Genomic DNA, 19,040 nt, shown 5'->3' on the forward strand with positions numbered 1-19,040 from the left:
CGTTGTTCTTTGGCCTCTCTGCGTAAGGATGGTAGTGACTCATACATAGAAACGTCACTGACATACACAGATACTCCCTAAACTTGGCTGTGTCTCAATCTGCCGTGCCCTCCAGACATTATACCCAAGGGTGTGTGAGAGGTAGGCTATAGGAACAGAAATGAGGTGACGGGGACACTCGGGGCACTGAATAGCCCCTGCTGTGCCTAGATGCTGCCCCCCCCCCAGCTGCCCTCGAAACATGTAAAAGATAGAGGCCAAGATGCCAGGCCAGGTGCCACTCTGTAAGGGCTGGGGAGAGGTTGGTTCAGCTCTCGGATGGTCTCGGTCGAATTCTATCTGAGAACCAGGGAGGAAGCAATAAAGAGTCAAGGTTAGGAGTTGTCCCAACAGTGTCTAAGGTCCCTGCAGAGGCTCCGGTAGATGAAATCACTAGCAAAAGGCCTAATGCCTTTTCTATACAGCGTGAATGTGCACATTTATTTCTCAATGGAACTACCCAGGAAGTCAAAGGCTTATTCTGTTCTCTGCTTCATTCAGAAAAAAAAAAAAAATCCAAATTGGTAGTTTTGGGCAAAAGACATTTTTTCCCCTTGAAATCATGCTGTCTTCTGGTAATTCTCATGTAGAATTGCTCTGATCAGCTTCCCTTTCTTGAACCAACATGAACATTTGAATTAACAGAGTACAACACTTATATCTGCACACTTACATATTGGAACAGATTTTCAATACAGGTGGCTTTCATCTTCTCTTACATACTGGAATCTGAGGCAGTATACTGATTTTTTTAAAATCTGTCTCTCTTTACACATCCAACTTAAATGAATGAACTTAATTTTCAGATAGTTAGGAGGGTTGTTATAAAAAACTCATACAAAAGGAGGCCTTGGATCTGTGTGTGGTACAGACTCGTAATCCCAGCACCAGCCTGGGCAACATAGTGAGTTCCAGGCTAGCTTTGGCTACATAGCTATATCTGACTCTATCTCAAAATAAAGGAGGGTGGGGTGGGACTTGAGAGGCCTAACAGGGGAGAGTGTCCATATTCGAACCTACCTTGCATAGCCACATTGGGGTGGGGTTAAACATTGAACCCAGTCAGAGGTCTCCTCATGATCTCTCCTGAGCTGTCCCTGATTCCTCTGCCACACCTGGGTCCTCAAAAATTGACAGTTGCTGCTTGCAACCAAAGCCCCTTGGTCCACAATTCAGAAACACCACGAGATGGACTGTGTGAGCCAGTTTCACAAGAACCCAAAACTTTCCTGTGAAACAGCATCACGCAGGCCGGCCACATGCCAAGGCCTCTGGATTCCAGATGTTGAGCAGGCTGGGTGCCCAGGAGTAGGCTACAGCCCTCAGTTGGGAATGTCAGAGAGAATTTGGGGGAGGAGGGTAGAGTTGAGATGGGACTTAACAAACAGCAAGACTCCAAACAGGGTGGGTGGGTACACGTGTCTCAGCCGGGCAGACTGAGCAACTGCACAGGTCTGAACGTGAAGAGAGCAGCATTCTGTCACCCCAATCCTGAGTTACCCCCCAAACCAAGCAAATGGTCCTGTGGGGCTCACAGACTGCTCAGAAGGGCTGCCTGTCTGCTGGGCAGCAGGCCACAGCTCAGGGTTTTACCCAACCCAGAGGATTCAGGCCAGAGACCATCCTCAGAAGCTCACACTGCCTCCTAAGCTCAAAGTAAGACAGCACTAGTCAGGTACTAGTCGGGTAGGAGGGACGGTCAGATGAGAGTGTCACACAGACCTCCTGGAATAGCAAAAGCTTTGAGCGTCTCGGACCAGGGAAGACATGGAGCCTGGTCACAAGAGATGGATGGATGGATCCTACAATGTTACACTTGGGGGCCTGAAGGTTACCAGGAGTGTGAGTGGGATCTATGTAGGGCCCTGTCTTTCTCCATCAGCGGGGGCTTCCAAGTTTAGCCCAGTCATCCATTCTTCTCCTTATTTGGGCCTCTGGCTGATAAGGCTGAGATACAAAGAGCGGGTGGCAGGATCACTCAGTCAGACCACTACAGACCATGGTGAGCGCTGGGCAGGGAACGGGAGACCAGTCACACCCAGATGCTAGTCTCTGGGCTGCCAGGGGCAGAGCCAGGGACTTCTGTGCCTGTGCTGGGCTCAGGGAAGTGATCTCTTGGGGGGTGGGGACAGGCCCCTCTCCCTGTGAGACTACATGTGGTAGGGAGGGGGTCTTTGGAGAACTGGAGAGAGGACCCCTCTGATCATCAGTATTACAGGCCAGTAGGAAGGCTGGGACCCGGGGCAAGGCTGCAGCCACCAAGCAGGCCCAACGTGGCTCTTCCAATGTCTTCTCGATGTTCGAACAAGCCCAGATTCAGGAATTCAAGGAAGTGAGTACCCTATCTCAAACAGCCTCTCACCCCAGGGGAGCCCGCTTCACACCCCATGCAGACTGCTCTTCACTGGGGGTCAGTGGTCCTCCCTCCAACCTCGCTCACATCACCCAAGACTCTCCCTTTCCTGCCTTCCCTGGGAGAGATGGCGTGAGCAGCTCCCACCTGAAGGCCATCTCCTCACAGGCCTTTAGCTGCATTGACCAGAACAGAGATGGCATCATCTGCAAGTCAGACCTGAAGGAGACCTATTCCCAGCTCGGTGAGTAGATCCATGGATCAGGGGCTTGCTCTAAGAGAGGACAGTGCCCTGCCCTTCCTCTCAGACAGAGCCTCAGTTCAGTCACGAATCCCCCCTCCCTCACCTGCCCCACAGCTGGAGCTGGCCCTGCCTCTCCCCTTACTGCCTGGGAAGCCACCGGGGAGGGCAGCCTGGGTCATCTCAAGTCCTACTCTCATAGGGAGGGTAAGTGTCCCAGAGGAGGAACTGGACGCCATGCTGCAAGAAGGGAAGGGCCCCATCAACTTCACGGTCTTCCTCTCACTCTTCGGGGAGAAACTCAATGGTGAGTTTGCATCAGGTCTGAGTCTTCTTAGCCAGAGAGCAAACCTGACCTCACTAACCCCGGAGCCCCATGTGAGGCTCAACTTAACTCACCCGAAACTTGTCTGCCCATGGCCAATGCAGAGGATGTTACACTTGGGGGGGAGGGGTGCAGAGGGAGGGGCTGAAGGTTACCGGGAGTATCAGAGGGAAGGGTAACCCACCTCCCACCCCCCGGGGCTGTGTTGGTGGGAGCCAAATGGGTAACAGGAGCTTCCCAGAAGAGATATAGGCTCTGCTAAGATCCAAATAGGAGGACCAGGCGGTGGTGGCGCACGTCTTTAATCCCAGCACTTGGGAGACAGAGGCAGGCAGATTTCTGAGTTCGAGTCCAGCCTGGTCTACAGAGTTAGTTTCAGGACAGCCAGGGCTACACAGAGAAACCCTGTCTTGAAAAAAATAAAACAAACAAACAAACAAACAAACAAAAAAACAAATGGGAGCATCCTGGACTGACGTGGGTTCAGAAAATATTCACTTCCAAACCACAATTTTGACTCCTCAGCCAAGCCTATCAATCCCTTTGATCCCCAAGAAACTCTGTAGGGTGAACCCAAACACACACCACTTCTGCACCCTCAAATCTACCCCACCATATCTTTATTTATTTGATGTAGCCTGAGCCCTCCAGACCCTAACACAAGGGAACTTCCTTGTACTCTAAGTTCACGCTGAGTGGGGCCTAGAGGCTGCTGGGCATGTGAGCTTCACCTGGCTGCCTCCCCATCCCCTACAGGGACTGACCCTGAGGAAGCCATCCTGAGTGCCTTCCGAATGTTTGACCCCAACAGCCAGGGAGTGGTGAACAAGGAGGAGTAAGTGAGGTCCTTTCATCTCCCAGGGTGGGCACCACAGTGAAACCACAAGGGTGGTGAGGTCCTTTGTGTGTCTCTGGCATGGGACCAGTCCTTCCCTGGGCCCCAGCCATGCTCTCTCCCAGCCTGGGCCTTCTCTTTCCTCAGGTTCAAGCAGCTTCTCATGACCCAGGCAGACAAGTTCTCTCCTGCTGAGGTGAGACAACACTCTGACTCCATCAACTCCTGTTTCTGGCATTTCAGACTCACAAGAGGGTGGGTTTATCTTTGTGGTCAGGTGAGCCCTTTGGCCCCTTCCCCACTGGGCCCATTTCCTGGTCTGTTCACAAACAGGGAAAACCACCAGACTGCAGTTTGGGGTTGAAAAGGCTGAGTCTCAAAGTACAACTGTTGGGACAGGGTATCATCAGGTGACACCTCTGCTGTCCTACCTCCTGCAGGTGGAGCAGCTGTTTGCGCTGACACCCATGGACCTGGCAGGCAACATCGACTACAAGTCTCTGTGCTACATCATCACCCACGGGGATGAGAAAGAGGAGTAGAGACGCGCTGGGTTCACCTCAATAAACTCTGTGCCTGAACTAGAACTGAGGTGTTGACTTGACTGTGACAGATGGGAGGGAGAGGAACCAGGCAGGGGTACCACCTTGAGTCACCCTATACCACCAAGTAAAATATCAATCAGTATTTTGCCCACTGCTGAACTCCAAGAGAGAAAACAGGGTACACGCAAGCTCCACGGGGCCCAGGAATGAGCCACAAGTAGGCAAACCAGCTCTTGAGGTCTGGGGAAGGAAGAAACATCTTGCTGGTCACTTTCTGCCCAACATCCAGCTAGTGGATACAGCCCCAGGGACTCCCAACAACATGGCCTCCCCTGTGCATTCAGGTCTACTGCCTGTTCTCTTGATATGCTGCCTGTGTGGACCCTATGGGAAAAGCATAGAACTTATTTCAAAACCCAGGCAGAACTAGATGCTGGTTCAGCCGTGGAAGCCTGGTTCAGCCGTGGAAGCCTTGCCTAGCATGTTCCATGCCCTGGTTCCATTCCCAGCAAGCACCTCTCCCTTAGGGAGGGATCACAATTATCTTGGAAGTATAGGAAGATTATGACATGATGGGACATGACACTGGGCGCAGAGCTGGATCACATGCAGATGCTAGAAACTGGTCTCCTGCTTTAGAAACTGGGTCCTACACCTGGAGCTTAGGAAGTGGCTGCCCCTAAAGAATTGTTAGTCTCCCCCGTATCCCCTTCTCTGTCAAACCACAGGTTGCAGAAATAGGAGAATTCCCCCATAAGGTCCTAGGGGGAGACAGATAACTAGTGAGTGTTCAGGGAAACCAGGGCAGCAGCAGCTCTGTGTCATGTCTCCCTCCAAGCCTGCCACAATGGCTGTAAGCTTGGACCTGGGATGAGGTAAGAAAGAGGAGAGGGAAAGAGGGAAAGAGAGGGAGAGAGGGAGGGAGGGAACTAGATTTTACACCATCCCTTCCTGAAGGCAGGAGAGAAAAGGCCATTTTACCTGGACAGGTGCTCAGCATTGGCCTTTCTCAGAACCTGACAACTTAACTAGAGACTTGAGGTTTAAAACAGTGATTGCAATTTCTGTGACTTACGGGGTCATAAAAACCAGATCTTGCCCACATTTCCATCCAGAGGGAAGTACAGCTTGTTTCACTAGGAGTGCAAGCTGGAACAAGAAAGAAAAATCTAGGAGCTGTCCTAAGCTGGTGACAGGTCTACAAACTGGCTTCACAGAGCAAGGAATGTGTGCAACCCACTGCTCTATGTGGAAATTGTTGAAGACAGAATCATACAGAAAGGTCACGGGAGTCCAGATGTGAGGCCAGCGGTAAATGGCTGTTATCCTAGCACCCAGAAGGCAGGGGCAGGGGAACTGTGAGTCAAACCCAGTCTGGGCCAAGTAGCAGAACTGTCTTTCAGAAAAAGAATCTACAGATTGGATATGGTCTCTGCATTTTTCATTGTCTTTGAGCAGTTTCAAACTCTGGAGGTTATGAGAAAGTAGCAGTGAACCCGTGGCTTTCATCTGCAGATATGGAGATGCAAGGAGCAGAGTGCAGGTGACTTTCCCTTCTGCTCAGTCAGAGAAGCCAGGCTTTCATCTGTAGAGCAGATTCATCACGGCCTTCCTGATTGTCCAATGTGGTGCTTCTTGCATCTGCCTTCAAACTATTTGTGCTATCTCACTGAGTCTCTCACAAATGAGCAAACAAATCTTCTCCAGGCGTTCATTTTATTTCATATTTGAGTCACGTGTCCTACTTTATACCTGTCAAAGAGCCAGAGAGCTCAAGTGTGAGCATGAGGACCTTAGAATCCCCAGAACCTACAGGGGAAAGCTGGATGTGGTGGGAGAGTGCTGGTAACGCAGTACTGTGGAGTCAGAGTACTTGTAACCCAGTACTGTGGAAGATTTCTGGTGCTCACTGTCCAGCCAGGCTAGGCTAATCTGTGAGTAACAGGCCAAGAGAAAGACTCGGTCTCAAAATCAAAAACAAAACAAGGCAGACATTCTTGGTGAATGGCACCCAAGGTTGCACACACACATACATGTGCATGTGCTCAAGAACACACATGCACCCACACATGCCCTGGGTCTCACCTGCCATCACCAGGTAGCAGCTTCCACTGGAAAGCAGACCCAAGACGTGCAGCAGGACCTCAGAAGCCCACGTGCATAGGCTGCACTCAAGTTCTGTGTGGCTTGAGAATAGGCCTCTCTACTCTCTACACCCACCGCCTCCCACCCTGCACCCCTTTAAGGGGCCTTATCAGAAAGATACAAACCCTCCACCTCTGATCCTTCTGCCTTCAGCCTGGGAAGCCTCCTGGTTCTGAAGACACTGTACTCTAATCCAAGGTGAACATTACAGATTCTCCAGTGCTCGGTCCTCTAGAACCTCCCAACCTATCCCACCCCAGGGCCCCACATAGTGACTCGCCAGCTTCTCACTCAACATCAGCATTAGAGTTTCCCTGGACTCTGGTCATCTCTGCTCCTCCTCACCTGTGCCCCAGCAGAGCTTGGATCCAAAGGCCTGTGGGGGCCTCTTTGCCCTACAGTGTGGTTCTCTAATGGCAGGTGTTGGTCTCTGGGCTCTCAGGGCAGGGCCCACTGCAGAGCACAGTGCCTTAATAGCATCTTTAAGGGGTAAAAGCAGAGACATCTAGAAGTTGATTCTTGAAATAAGAAAAAGATAAACGTTGATCTCATAGAAGGTGAACTTGAAACAGTAAGTTTCAAGTGGAGAGTGGAGAGAAGAATGAGAGCTAAGTTCACCTCACAGGAGAAGCTAGCTCTGATTGCCATGGCACAGGAAGGGGCTACAGAGAACAATAATGGCCCTTTCTCTCTAAACCTAGAAGGATGGACGTTGGATGCCATTATAAAAGATAAGAATTGGTTGTTTGAGGAAACAGATGTGATCACTCAGTTTTAGTTACATATATGTGGACAGAAAAAAAACATGACAAGGCACTCAACTTGCATGCAACTATTTTGTGTCAGCTAAAAATAAACAAATAGTCTGGGTATACTATACAAGTAGGCTTTGTGGTGGCACATGCATGCCTTTAGCCCCAGCACTGGGAAGCAGAGGCAGGCAGATCTCTAAGTTCGTGATCAGCCTGGTCTACAGAGTGCGTTCCAGGACAGCCAAAGCTACACAGAAATCCTGTCTTAGAAAACCCCAAACCCAAAATGAATAAACGAACAGCCAGGTGTGGTGGTGTGGGCATTTAATCCCATTACTTGGGAGTTGGATCCCTCAGAGTTCCAAGGCCAGCCTGGTCTATATAGCAAGTTCCAGGACAGCCAGTGTCACATGGTAAGACCCTGTCTCAAGCTAGAGGCTGGGGGCCCGGGGTGGGGGTGGGGAAGGGATGATGGCATGACTCACTAAAAAAAAATAAGTAGGCAAACAAATAGGGACTTCAGAGGTGGCTCAGAGATGAAGAGTGCTGGCTGTCCCGTAGAGGATCCTGGTTTGTTCCCAGCACCCACATGAGGACTCACACCTGCCTATAATTCTAGTTCTTGGGATTTGACCCCCTCTTCTGGCCTCTTCAGGCACCAGACACACAAGTGGTGCACAGACACACATCCAGGTAAAATACACGCACGCACACATACACACACACAAGTGAATAAATATTAAAGTTTTAAAAATAAACAAAATAAAAAGTCCCAGGGCACAAAGGAGGTATAGGCATCCCCCTTGTCTTCTGGGGCATTTGTTTAGAAATCTTATAATATCTGCATCTTTCTTGGCTTCGAGGTATATGAATCTACCTGAACATTAAATGATTCTCTTTCCAGAGTTACAGCCCAGGACTGTTTCCTAACGATCTGGGAGCCCCACATGAAATGTCATCACCATGGGAGACAGCATCCTTATCTCCCAGTGTCCCCGGGAGGGCAGAGGCCTAACTTCAGCAGGCGCCTGGCTATGCTTGTAAATGCACTCCCAGTCTTAAAGATAAGAGTTTATTTTTTTCCTTTGGATAAAGGCAGTTAGCACACCCAGACAGTCCAATCCTGAGTGGGACTTAGGGTTCACTGTATGTGTGACATATGGTTCCCCACATCTCTCCAGGAAGTGAATAGAATAGGTCACCCCTGGCAGCAGATGACTGTCTTCAATCTCTTCTGTGTTGTCAAAGACAAGTATTTTGGAGTATTTAGTGGTATTTTGTGGAAAGATTTTCTGGATTGACAGGACATTTTGTTTTTCATTATCTTATCAACAGGGCCCAGTGACCCATCCCTCCAGGGCCTTCATGAGCCAGGGATATACGATGCAAGCTGCTCCCCAAAGGCCCAGGTCGTGGAGGCTGGGACCCTGGTGTTTTTGTGCCCCTTGAGCCCCTGATCTCAGCTATCTTACCCCCACCCAGCCTCTCCCCACATTCTTTCTTCAGCTGAATTAACACCATAGATTCAGTGGGAGCCAGACTTAGACTGCTGCCCTAGTATGAAGACTATGTGACCCCACATACTTCTCCAGCAGGCATGGGCTGCTTAAAGCCCCATGCTGTCAGGGCCTGATGGATGCCTGCTGCTGCGTACATACAAACCAACCTCCACAGGCTGGGGCCCATGTGTCACTAACGCAACACACTCTCGTTTCACTGCACATGAGCTCAGAGGCCCCAGGGATGCTGTAGAGACAGAAGTAGGTCCACATGTGCAGTGAAACTACTGGAATCTTCTAGACTGATAGCTGAAGGTGTGTTGATATAGAGGAGATCATGGCCAGGGTGAAGAAGAAGGCACACGTCCCTCCATGTGTGACCTTATCCTCTCTGGGGTTTCTTCATCTGTCAACTGACTGGGCAGCACTTTAACAGGCCCCAATGGCTGGCCTTTTCTCTCTTCTCGGTGGCCACTCCTCAGTGCCCGCACCCGCACGGCTGCCCTCTCTTCCTCCACAGTAACTAAGTCAGGCTGGGCTCCTGGCTCCACTTTCAGCAATTTTGCTGGCAAATCACAACCAGATGAGAGCAGTTTCCTGCATAGACGATAGACACAGGAGTGTCCTTTTGCCTCAGATATCTGACCTTCTTAGCTTTGGGTTGGTGAAAGCTAGTGATCTGTTGATGCATTCCAAAAAAGATTTAGCTAAGTAGTCACAAACACAGAGATGGACCATGTGTGGGTATCAAGGAGCTAAAGATAGCTCAAGATAATTTGACTCCAGCTTTCAACAATCACAGTTCCAATCAGTCCCTCTGACTGTAGACCCTGCAACACCATGTGGCTTTTCCTCCCTGGGGATTTTAGGTCACACTGCATTGATATTTGTACATATCCCAGAGCAGAGCAGAGAGCTGCCAGGCCTAAAGGTATGTCTCTGCAGAATTCTCCAGCAGAACAGGTCCCATGGTGTAGCCGCTCCCTACACTTGGGAATGTTTGTGACTTGCACATCCCCCAGAGGCTTCAAATGAAGACACTTGAATTGTACTGCCCCTAGACAGCACCCATCCAACCTCTGCAGCCTCCTCTTCCGGGTGGCCTGCCTGGAGTAATCTGATTCTGGCTCAGAACTTCTGGGCACATCCACTCTCTGGGCCTGGGTGAGTACCCACATCTCCTCTCCAGGGAACAGCATCTTAGAAGCCACAGTCCTGTGTGAGCAGCACCCAGGAGTGATGACACAACAGAGTTTAGTTTTGATCCACTCCTCCCACCAAGAGACTTCCACCTGGAGGGCAAGACAGCCTGTGGCATGCTGACCCCAAGCTGCACTAGCTGCCCCCACTTGCCTAGGAATCGAAAGGGCACAATGCTGCTGCTGCTGCTGCTGCTGCTGCTGATGATGATGATGATGATGATGATGATGATGATGACAGGGCACAGGGGTGCACACCTTTAATCCCAGCAGTCAGGAAGCAGAGGCAGGTGGATCTCCATGAGTTTGAGGGATCTGGTCTACCCAGTGAGTTCCAAGTCAGTCAAGGCTACATAGTGAGAAGACCCTGTCAAACAGAAAAATAGACTAAGAGATTATATACAGACAGCGGCCTGGCCCTTAGCCACTCACCTGGGGCTCTACATAGAAGATTCCCATGGACCCCTGTCTCCTGCCAAATGGCCATGTCTAAGCTCAGACAGTAAGAGACCAGGAGCCACATGGTCAACCTATAGCATCTTGTTTTGAGCCAACAAAATCTGGCCAGGCCTGTCCTGCAGATCCGTGGTCCATCAGCTTAGCCAATGTCCCAGTGGAGTCCAACAGTAGCATTAGCCACTAGCTCCACAGGAACCTAGGGCTCTCTGGGCAGTCACCTGAAGCCAGAACTGAATGGAAGGCATGGAGCATCAAGATCAGAGAGCTCAGGCCATGCCCGAGACAATGGAGCACCTCTGGCTAGTTCATCTGGGTTGGAAGAACTTCAGTAGCCCACAGTGAACTCCTGTGTCTGATGCCATGGTCACGTGACAAGAGACTCCAACCAGACCTTCTCCTCCTAGTCCTCCTTCTCTTTAAAATAAATGTAGTCAAGCTGAGCAGGGAAGCTAAGACAGGAGGATTGCCACTAGGCTGTGATCAGCCTGGGCTATAGAACAAGACCCTGCCTCAAACAAACAGAAAGCCTCCAAGGATAACTGTTTGAGTGCAGTAAGACAGACTTTACTTGGGCCATCGTGATAGTGTGGGAGCCACGGCGACAGACTGTGTAATGGGACAAAGACTGGACTGGACTCCAGATACAGTGTGGCCAAGGGGCCAGAGGCACTATCTGTGGGGAAAAATAACTGAGAGAAGACACCAGAGTGGGGAATTCTAACTAAGTTAACTGTCCGGAATTTTTGTTGAAGGCAAAGCCAGAGTGGGAAGAGGTGGGAGGAAGAACCTGGTCAGGCATGGGGAGTGGAAGCTGTGACCAAACTATCTGTGCTAAGACAGGACACATGGAAGTGACCACCAGGGCTTCCTAGGGCTCACCTGGATCACCATGACTTTGAGAGAATGATGTGAGTGTAGCCCTTGATCCCCACACAGCACAGGCTATCTACTCAGGTTAGTAGTGAATAAAGAGAAAATAAGTCTCCAGTCAGATACAGAGGCAGAAGAGCCTCTATAGACTGGGTCCACAGAGTTTGCCACTGGGAGCAGTTAACGCCTGGTTTCCTCTCTGGGTAGCAGAGTGTATCTTCCTTCAAAGGCTGTTGACACAGGACCTGCTCCTGCAAGCAGAGGTGGTACATGGCAGGGGCTTTGCAGAGGAAGGAGCCTCTGTTGCTTGCATCTGCACTGTGTAGTTTATATGTGTGCATTGGGGTAAGGTGTGTGTGTGCGTGTGTATGCAATAGGGAGTCCCTCTTCCTGGTCTCCCACACCCTATACATTTATGGCCTTCTTTCTCCAGGACATTGTCTCTGCAACCCCAGGCGTCTGAAGCAACTTCCATCCTTCCATCTCCTCCTAACTTTAGCTCTACCTCCCCGACTGAAGATCATCTCCTGGAATGTGCTGCTGATGTGCAAAGCCCCACAGCTCCAAAATAGACTCTTATCTCCCCTTGGCTACTGCCGACAGCAACACCTCTGCCCGTTTTCCCCAGGACCCTTTGAACTTTGAGGGTCCTCTGCATCCTCGCCCTCCTCCGGAAATAGAGTGAATTCTAGATAGCCTGGAAAAATACCCTGACAGTCCAATGGGCTCTTTAATTACAAACAGCCACGCTCCTGCCTGCTGCTACTTATATCCTTATGACTATCAGAGATGTGTCTTAGCTCCCTGGGAAGAAGCTGAGGAGACAGAATGAAAACAGAAGAACTAACCGCACATAAAAACACAGGTGCAAACGGCTTCATCACTGAGCATGATCAAACATCCCAGAACACGGCTGGTGCAGACACAGGCATAGCTTTGAGGTTCAATGTGTCAGTAAGTGTGCCACTGGTACAGGACAGAGGGGGGCCTCTCTGCTGCCTGCATCTGCACTCCCCAGTACTCTTGGGCTTTTTTCTCCACTCCTTCCTCTAAGGCGAGATTGGAAGGAGCCTGGAGTCTGATGTATCTCCCTGGTAAAATGTTTCCCTTATGTAAGTCTCATAGGAACAGAATGACCCTGCCTATTTGAAAACTGCTATTTTGAAAGTGCTCCACCCAGATCACTGAAGACTCTCCCGATGTTTATGTTCCTGTAAATAAGCAAAGCTGGGCAGATACATGACTCCTTAATCGCAGCTTGGGACCTTTGTTGCTGTCCTGGCAGCCTTGAGCAAAAGGACTGTTGGGGGTTAGAGAGGCTGCTTAGCAGTTAAAAATACTGGGCATTCTTCCGGGGGAAGAGTCATTCAATACAAACCTTCACCTGCAGCTGAGATGTGCTGCAAGTTCCCCTCCTCTGACTATATTCACAGGCTGCTCAGAATTAGTAAGGTGGCTTGCAGCCAGTTTCCTGGGATACCCCAGGATTGGCAACGTCAGGCTCAACAGACACCTATAAACAGTCTTCTCTTTCCTACTTTTTGCTATTATAGGCTGAGCTGATAACAAGAAAGAGACCAGGGAGCAGGCAGGGAGCCAGGAGCGGATGGGCTGGAGGATGGCTCGGGGTTAAGAGTGTGTACTGGTTTTGCACAGAACCTGGCTTTGATCCCCAGCACCCACATCAATCTCCAGAAACTCCAGCTCCAGGGGATGGGATGCCTCTGGCCCCGGCAGACACAGACACAGACACAGACACACACACAGACACAGACACACACACACACACACACACACACACACACACACACACACGATTAAAAGTAAAATAATTTTTAAAAGAAAAAACAGAGGCAGCAGAATGGCAGCTGCAGCAGGCAGCTCTGCTTAGCAGGTGCAAAAAGGGGAAAGCATCTGGCTCCCCGGCAGCTGGAGAAGAGCTGAACAGCTCAGGGGCGTGGCCAGGGCAGGAACAGGGAGAACAAGCAGATTCAAGATGGCAGGGATCTGAGGCTGAAGAAGGATAAAGGGCTGGAAGGAGGCAGAGGACAGGAAGTGCAGGCTCTGGTCACTGGCAGAGTTTCTGAGAACTGCCAAACCTAAGGCCCAGGGCCTCAGGCCCTGAGCTGGAACACTGCTGCCATGAGGACTTGGGAATCCTCATGCTTGGGTTTGCCTGCAAGTTACAATAACAAGCTGCAGCCACGCCGGGCGGTGGTGGCGCACGCCTTTAATCCCAGCACTTGGGAGGCAGAGGCAGGCGGATTTCTGAGTTCGAGGCCAGCCTGGTCTACCGAGTGAGTTTCAGGACAGCCAAAGGCTATACAGAGAAACCCTGTCTCGAAAAAAACAAAAACAAAAAACAAAACAAACAAACAAAAAAAAAAAGCTGCAGCCAATGGCTGGGAAAAGCCAGTTCCCTGGGCCCACACTAGAGCTAGAACGTAGGGTTGTAGAGACTGCTGAGCAGTTAAGAGCATTGGCTGCTCTCTACAGAACCTACAAGACAGCTGACAACCATCTGTAACTTCACTTTCAGGGGATCCAACTCCTCTGACCTTCGAGGGTAACAGGCATACACCTGATACACAGAACATGCATACACATAAAAGTAAAATAATAACAATATAAGCACTTTGAAAGAGCTCTAATGCTTACAGAGTCGAGGGGTCCCTCCAGTGGAGGTCTGTACACACACTCCACGAGAGGGCGCCAGCTGTTAAAATTCCTATTTGCTCACTGTTTGGCACTGGAAGAGCTTGCTTGCCCTTGCCCATCCACAGTTTCTGTATAGGTGAAAGATCCTAGCCAGGTGGCCGGTAGCGGAGGGGCTTCTGAAGGTGAGACTCATGAGCAGTGAGGAGTTTTCTTAAGCCCCGAGCTTCCACCAGAACAAGAGTGGGCTCGCCAACATTCTGTAAGCCCCTTGAGATGCTAGTGGCCAGACCCCACCTCCGAGGACCTCCAACCACCAGGCCCCACCCCCAAATACTCTAATGTCATCATAAGGGCCAGCCCCAGCCCCTCCAGATGCAGACCAAACTTCACCCTTCAGAGTGAAAAGCCTGACCTCAAGTCCTGGGCTTGAAATCCCACCAATCCCCACCCTGGAAAGCACCAAAACAAGAAAACCCTATATAAAGCCTGCCTCCTGCTTGGTTCTCTGCTGCTTCTCACCTGAGCAGAGGCAGCCACCCTCTTGTGTTTTTTCCAATCAATCTCTTGTGTGAGGTTTGCTGTGTGGAGTGACTCTGTGGTGCTCCTTGGCTCCTGACTACCAGTCCTCCCCACTCTGAGTTGTAACACTACACTGGGGAATCCTTTCCCCTGAAGAGCTGCCACACTTGCATTGGGAAACCTGACCCTCAGAGCTCTAACACTTACGCACTCCATCATGGAAGGGGAAGGGACTCATAGGCCACCCTCCCTGAGGAGCCATGAGCAGTTAATGGTTGCTAAGGAGGAGAAGGAGGAAGAGTAATAGTAGTAATATTTTGGTTCCTTGAACAAAGTCTTTCTACATAGCACTGACTGTCCGGGAACCCACAGTTGGCTGGCCTTGAACTCACAGAAATCCACCTGCTGCTGCCTCCAGAGTGCTGGGATTAAAGGTGTGTGCCACCACCACACCTGGGTTATTGATGCAGCTCAAGTAAATAACCCCTCACCCACTCTCATGCAAACAACCCTCATTAAATGCAGTGAGCACCAAAACCACAAAACAAAATGCAACACATCCACTAGGCTGGGGGCTGTTGGGGAAAAGGGGGTTCAGAGGAAGGGAGAATGGGGGAGTATTATGAAAGTACATTACATATGTATACAATGTGAACAGCTGAATAAAACAACAAAACATAAACCAGCTTCCCTAGAGGTTTCAGGAAGACAGGCCATGTGCAGCTCAGGCTCGCCTACCTTCTGCTGGGATTACAGGTGCTCACACCCACACCCCGGCAGTTAGTTTCTTTCCCCTCAATACTGTCCACATTAGGGCCAGGTCTGGTCACATACGCTGTAATGCCAGCACTTAAGAGGAGAGGGCAGGAGGGTTGTGGGCTCCCAGGCAATGAGACTGTCCCTGTTGAGTCTAGCCATTTGCTGATTCCAGTTTCAGCTCTTCCGCCCCCGAATCTGGCTCTAGCTGTGGGTAAACTGTGGTTCCTGGGACAGTGGTTTACCCTGAGACCTCAAGTCTTTGACGGCTCTAACAAAAGCTGTTAATTTTCGGTTTGCTCAGCATTTTTCCTTATTGTGTAGGTGGAGTGGTCACTTCCCAACTCTTTACATGTCTGACCAGAAACCAGATGTTAAAGCTATTATTTTAGAGCTGGAGAGATGACTCTGTGCTTAAGAGCACTTGTTGCTCTTAGAGAGGACCGAAGACTTGGGTTCAATTCCCAGCACCTACATGGTGGTTCATTACTATCCGTAATTCCGGTTTCAGGTGATCCAATACCTTCTTCCAAAACCTTCTGGTCTCCGTGGCACCAAGCATGCATGTGGTTCACACACACCTGTATATGGGCAAAACATTCATACATATAAATGAATCTAAAATAATTTATTTTTAAAAGGTCTTAGTCAGTAAAGAGGACCTGAATTTAATCTCCAGAACCCACATTTTTAAAAGCCCCCTGGGGAGGAGGGTAGTACACACTTGTAATTCCAGTGCTAGAGGCAAACCCAAGCAGACCCTCAGAGCTTGCTGCCAGCCATCCCAGCCTACTTGCCAAGTTCCAGGCTGGCGAGAGACTCTAAAAAGGTAGGCAGCATCTAAGGGGCAACACTTAAAATTGTCCTCTGTCCTCCTCATGTGCGTGCACACACATGCAAGTGCCCGCACACACAAGTGTACCTGCACACACAAGAAAAGTCTTCAGATTAGTGTTTGGTTTCAGACCTTGAGACAAGGGACTGAGATGCATATTTTACATAACCAAAGCAGACTGGGCCTCCAGGTTCTCCTAGTTTTCCTCGGTCCCTACCTGGCATACCCTGCCCTCAACAGTGAACTTTCCGGCCCAGGGGCTGGGCTGCCTTTCCCCTAGAGGTACTTCCCTAGATAATCCAGACATTCCCTCTCCCTCGGCTCCTTTCTCTGCGTGTGCATGCCTCCTTCCCTCTTCCTGTCTCCCTCCCCTACCCACCTGTTTTACCCGGGGCGACTTCCCTGGCCTCTATCCTTGGTGTTAGTTGTTTTAAGAAGTCCGACTGCAGTTCAGAACAGACCACTCCAGAACACACGGTTCCAAGAGGGAGGAGGTTTATTCAGGAGATAGGGCAAAGGTGGGGAGAAGAAGGTGGAAAGGTAAGAGAAAAGTAGAGGCCAGCCATGACCACGTGGAGAGAGAGGAAGGTGGGGGAGGGGACAGAGAGGCAAGAGGGTAAGAGAGAGAGTAAGAGAGTAAGAGTAAGAAAATAAGAGTAAGAGAGAGTGGGGAGGGGGCAAGTAGCCCCTTTTATAGTGGATCGGCCTACCTGGTGGTTGCCAGGTAACTGTGGGGAGGAGCATACCTGGCTGTTGCCAGGTAACTGGGGAGGTGGAGTTTAGACAGAATACTAACACTTGGGGCAAGTGAACTGCCCGAAGGACAGCTGCTTCCCAATAAACCTGCCTTTAAAATAATCCAATCTGGTTCAGATTGGCTCATTTCACCAACAGTGGTGAATTAACCTATCAATTAGTTTTCTCTGTAAAAGTATGTGAGCTTGGTACACAGCTCAGGAGAGCACAGCTCAGGAGAGCACAGCTCAGGAGAGCACAGCTCAGGAGAGCACAGCTCAGGAGAACACAGCTCAGGAGAGCTCTTGTCTAGCATGCTCAGTGCTATGAGTTCAGTCCTCAAAGCAGACAGAAAAAAGGAGAGCATTAGGGAGCACGGCGAGGCAGGAGCACAGGCATCCATTACCCACTTAGGTGACAGATGTGCAGCAGGGTCTGTCAGGTACAATATTCTAACTGCACTTTCTTTTTTTTTTCTTTTCTTTTCTTTCTTTCTTTCTTTCTTTTTTCTTTTTTTTTTTTCTTTTTTTCTTTTTTTGGTTTTTCGAGACAGGGTTTCTCTGTATAGCCCTGGCTATCCTGGAACTCACTCTGTAGACCAGGCTGGCCTCGAACTCAGAAATCCGCCTGCCTCTCTAACTGCACTTTCTTAGGCTGAGCTTGTCTGTTTGGTGTTGTCTCATCACTAGGTGAATTAGATTATCCATATTTCCTTCCTTATAATTTTTAATCTTATTGTCACGCCACACCTCTGAAGGGTTCCACTGTCCTTCACCAGCACCTCCTAGGGGACCAAGCCTTTTAGAGACCTTCAGGTCTGTGTTAGCTACGTTGCCATTGAGTGGTCAGCATACCACAGCTAAGGGGACAGTGTAAAGGAAGATGGTTGTAAGCCGCCATGAGGGTGCAAGCACTCTTACCTACTGAGCCATCTCTCCGGGCATGACTTCTCTACAGCTTCTAACTGTGGGGTTGAAACATTCAGTTTTCATATATTAGAGAGAGACGGCCGGGAGAAAGGGTACCATGCCGAAGGAGGAGAGAGAGGATGACACAGTCTATGTGATACAAAAGCACAAGGGAGGACTGTTTGGAGGGAAAGGAAAATGGAGACCAGAGAGAAAGGGACAGAGAGGATGAGGAAGAAGAGCACAGGAGGGTGGAAACTAACAACATGGTGGCACATGACTCTGTCCAGCACTCAGGAGGCACAGGCAGGTGGATCTTTGTGAGTTCAAGGCCAGCCTGGTCTACATAGTGAGTTTCAGGTTATGTAGGAGATCTTGTCTCAAAAAGCCAAAGCAGGGGAGGGAAACCAAAGTATAATGTCATTTATGTATGAAAATGTCATAATAAAACACATTATTTTGTATTCTAAATTTAAAATTATTACACAGAAACATCAAAAGAAGCTTTCAAATCCCCCCAAATTCAAAGATCACAAAGTATACAAAGAAACAGGACAGTATGACCCATGCAAAGGGGGCAGGGGATCAACAAATGTCACATGAGAAGAGTCCAGGGACCGTGAGGAGGAGGAGGAAGAAGAGGAGGAGGAGGAAGAAGAGGAGGAGGAGGAGGGGGAGGGGAGGAAGAGGAGGAAGAGGAGGAGGAGGAAGAGGAGGAGGAGGAGGAGGAGGAGGAGGAGGGACACATACGCCAGAGAAAAGCCAGATAGCTGACTCATTAGGAAATTCTTTGAAGTAACTGTATTACTGATGAGTTATGATGATGAGCTAAACGACCATGCACAGGGTCCAGCGAGTGACGTACAAATGGAAGGACTCACAAAGAAGCCTTCCAGGGCTTTTTTTAGATAGCAAAAATATTCTGAAGCTGAAAAATAAAACAACTAAAATAAAACCTTTAGCAGACTTAGATTTAAAGTAATTTGAGCGAGGGCGACAATACAGAAGAGCAAAGGTGAAAATCAGATAAAATGATCAAATGTAAAGAATAGGGAGCCGGAGAGACAGCTCAGAGGTTACAAAACGCTTGCTGCTCTTAGAGAGGCCTGGGTGCCAGAACATTTGACAGGGCACAACTGCTAACTCCGCTTCCAGGGGATCTGGTGTCCTCTTCTGGCCACCAAGGACACTGCATGCACATCCTGTACATATGTTCATGCAGGCAAACACTCATATACATAAAAAAAACTTAGGAGAAAAAATACCTATGAAACAGAAAAAAAAATACTAAAGTGAACAGATCTTTCCAGGCATGTGAACACCATCAAGGTGACCAGCACATCCATCCTTCCCTGACTTCCCTGTAA

General features: G+C 49.7%; 1 protein-coding gene and 1 long non-coding RNA gene across 2 annotated transcripts; one reads left to right on the plus strand and one right to left on the minus strand.

Moving 5' to 3' along the window:
• Positions 1-2,218: 2,218 nt before the first annotated feature.
• On the plus strand, positions 2,219-4,380 carry Myl7 (myosin light chain 7). Its single transcript, XM_034509154.2, has 6 exons — positions 2,219-2,371; positions 2,561-2,636; positions 2,836-2,940; positions 3,715-3,793; positions 3,941-3,989; positions 4,234-4,380. Exons 1-6 carry the CDS (start codon positions 2,336-2,338, stop codon positions 4,333-4,335), a joined length of 447 nt encoding a protein of 148 aa, XP_034365045.2. The 5' UTR covers positions 2,219-2,335; the 3' UTR covers positions 4,336-4,380.
• Positions 4,381-8,293: 3,913 nt separating this feature from the next.
• LOC143443060 (uncharacterized) lies at positions 8,294-17,206 on the minus strand. The gene is made up of 3 exons (XR_013111769.1): positions 16,410-17,206; positions 15,671-15,776; positions 8,294-10,300 (listed from the first exon to the last, which is right to left on the minus strand). It is a non-coding gene; the product is annotated as an uncharacterized LOC143443060 (long non-coding RNA).
• Between the last annotated feature and the right edge of the window lie 1,834 nt (positions 17,207-19,040).

This window comes from Arvicanthis niloticus, chromosome 7 (genome assembly GCF_011762505.2).
Source record: "Arvicanthis niloticus isolate mArvNil1 chromosome 7, mArvNil1.pat.X, whole genome shotgun sequence".
NCBI lineage: Eukaryota > Metazoa > Chordata > Mammalia > Rodentia > Muridae > Arvicanthis > Arvicanthis niloticus.

Excerpts from the sequence above, each read along its gene's own strand:
- Myl7 (XM_034509154.2), top strand. The coding sequence starts at position 2,336 with ATGTTCGAACAAGCCCAGATTCAGGAATTCAAGGAA. Across the intron at positions 2,372-2,560 it reads AGATTCAGGAATTCAAGGAA|GCCTTTAGCTGCATTGACCA; the intron begins GTGAGTACCCTA and ends ATCTCCTCACAG. Across the intron at positions 3,990-4,233 it reads ACAAGTTCTCTCCTGCTGAG|GTGGAGCAGCTGTTTGCGCT; the intron begins GTGAGACAACAC and ends TACCTCCTGCAG.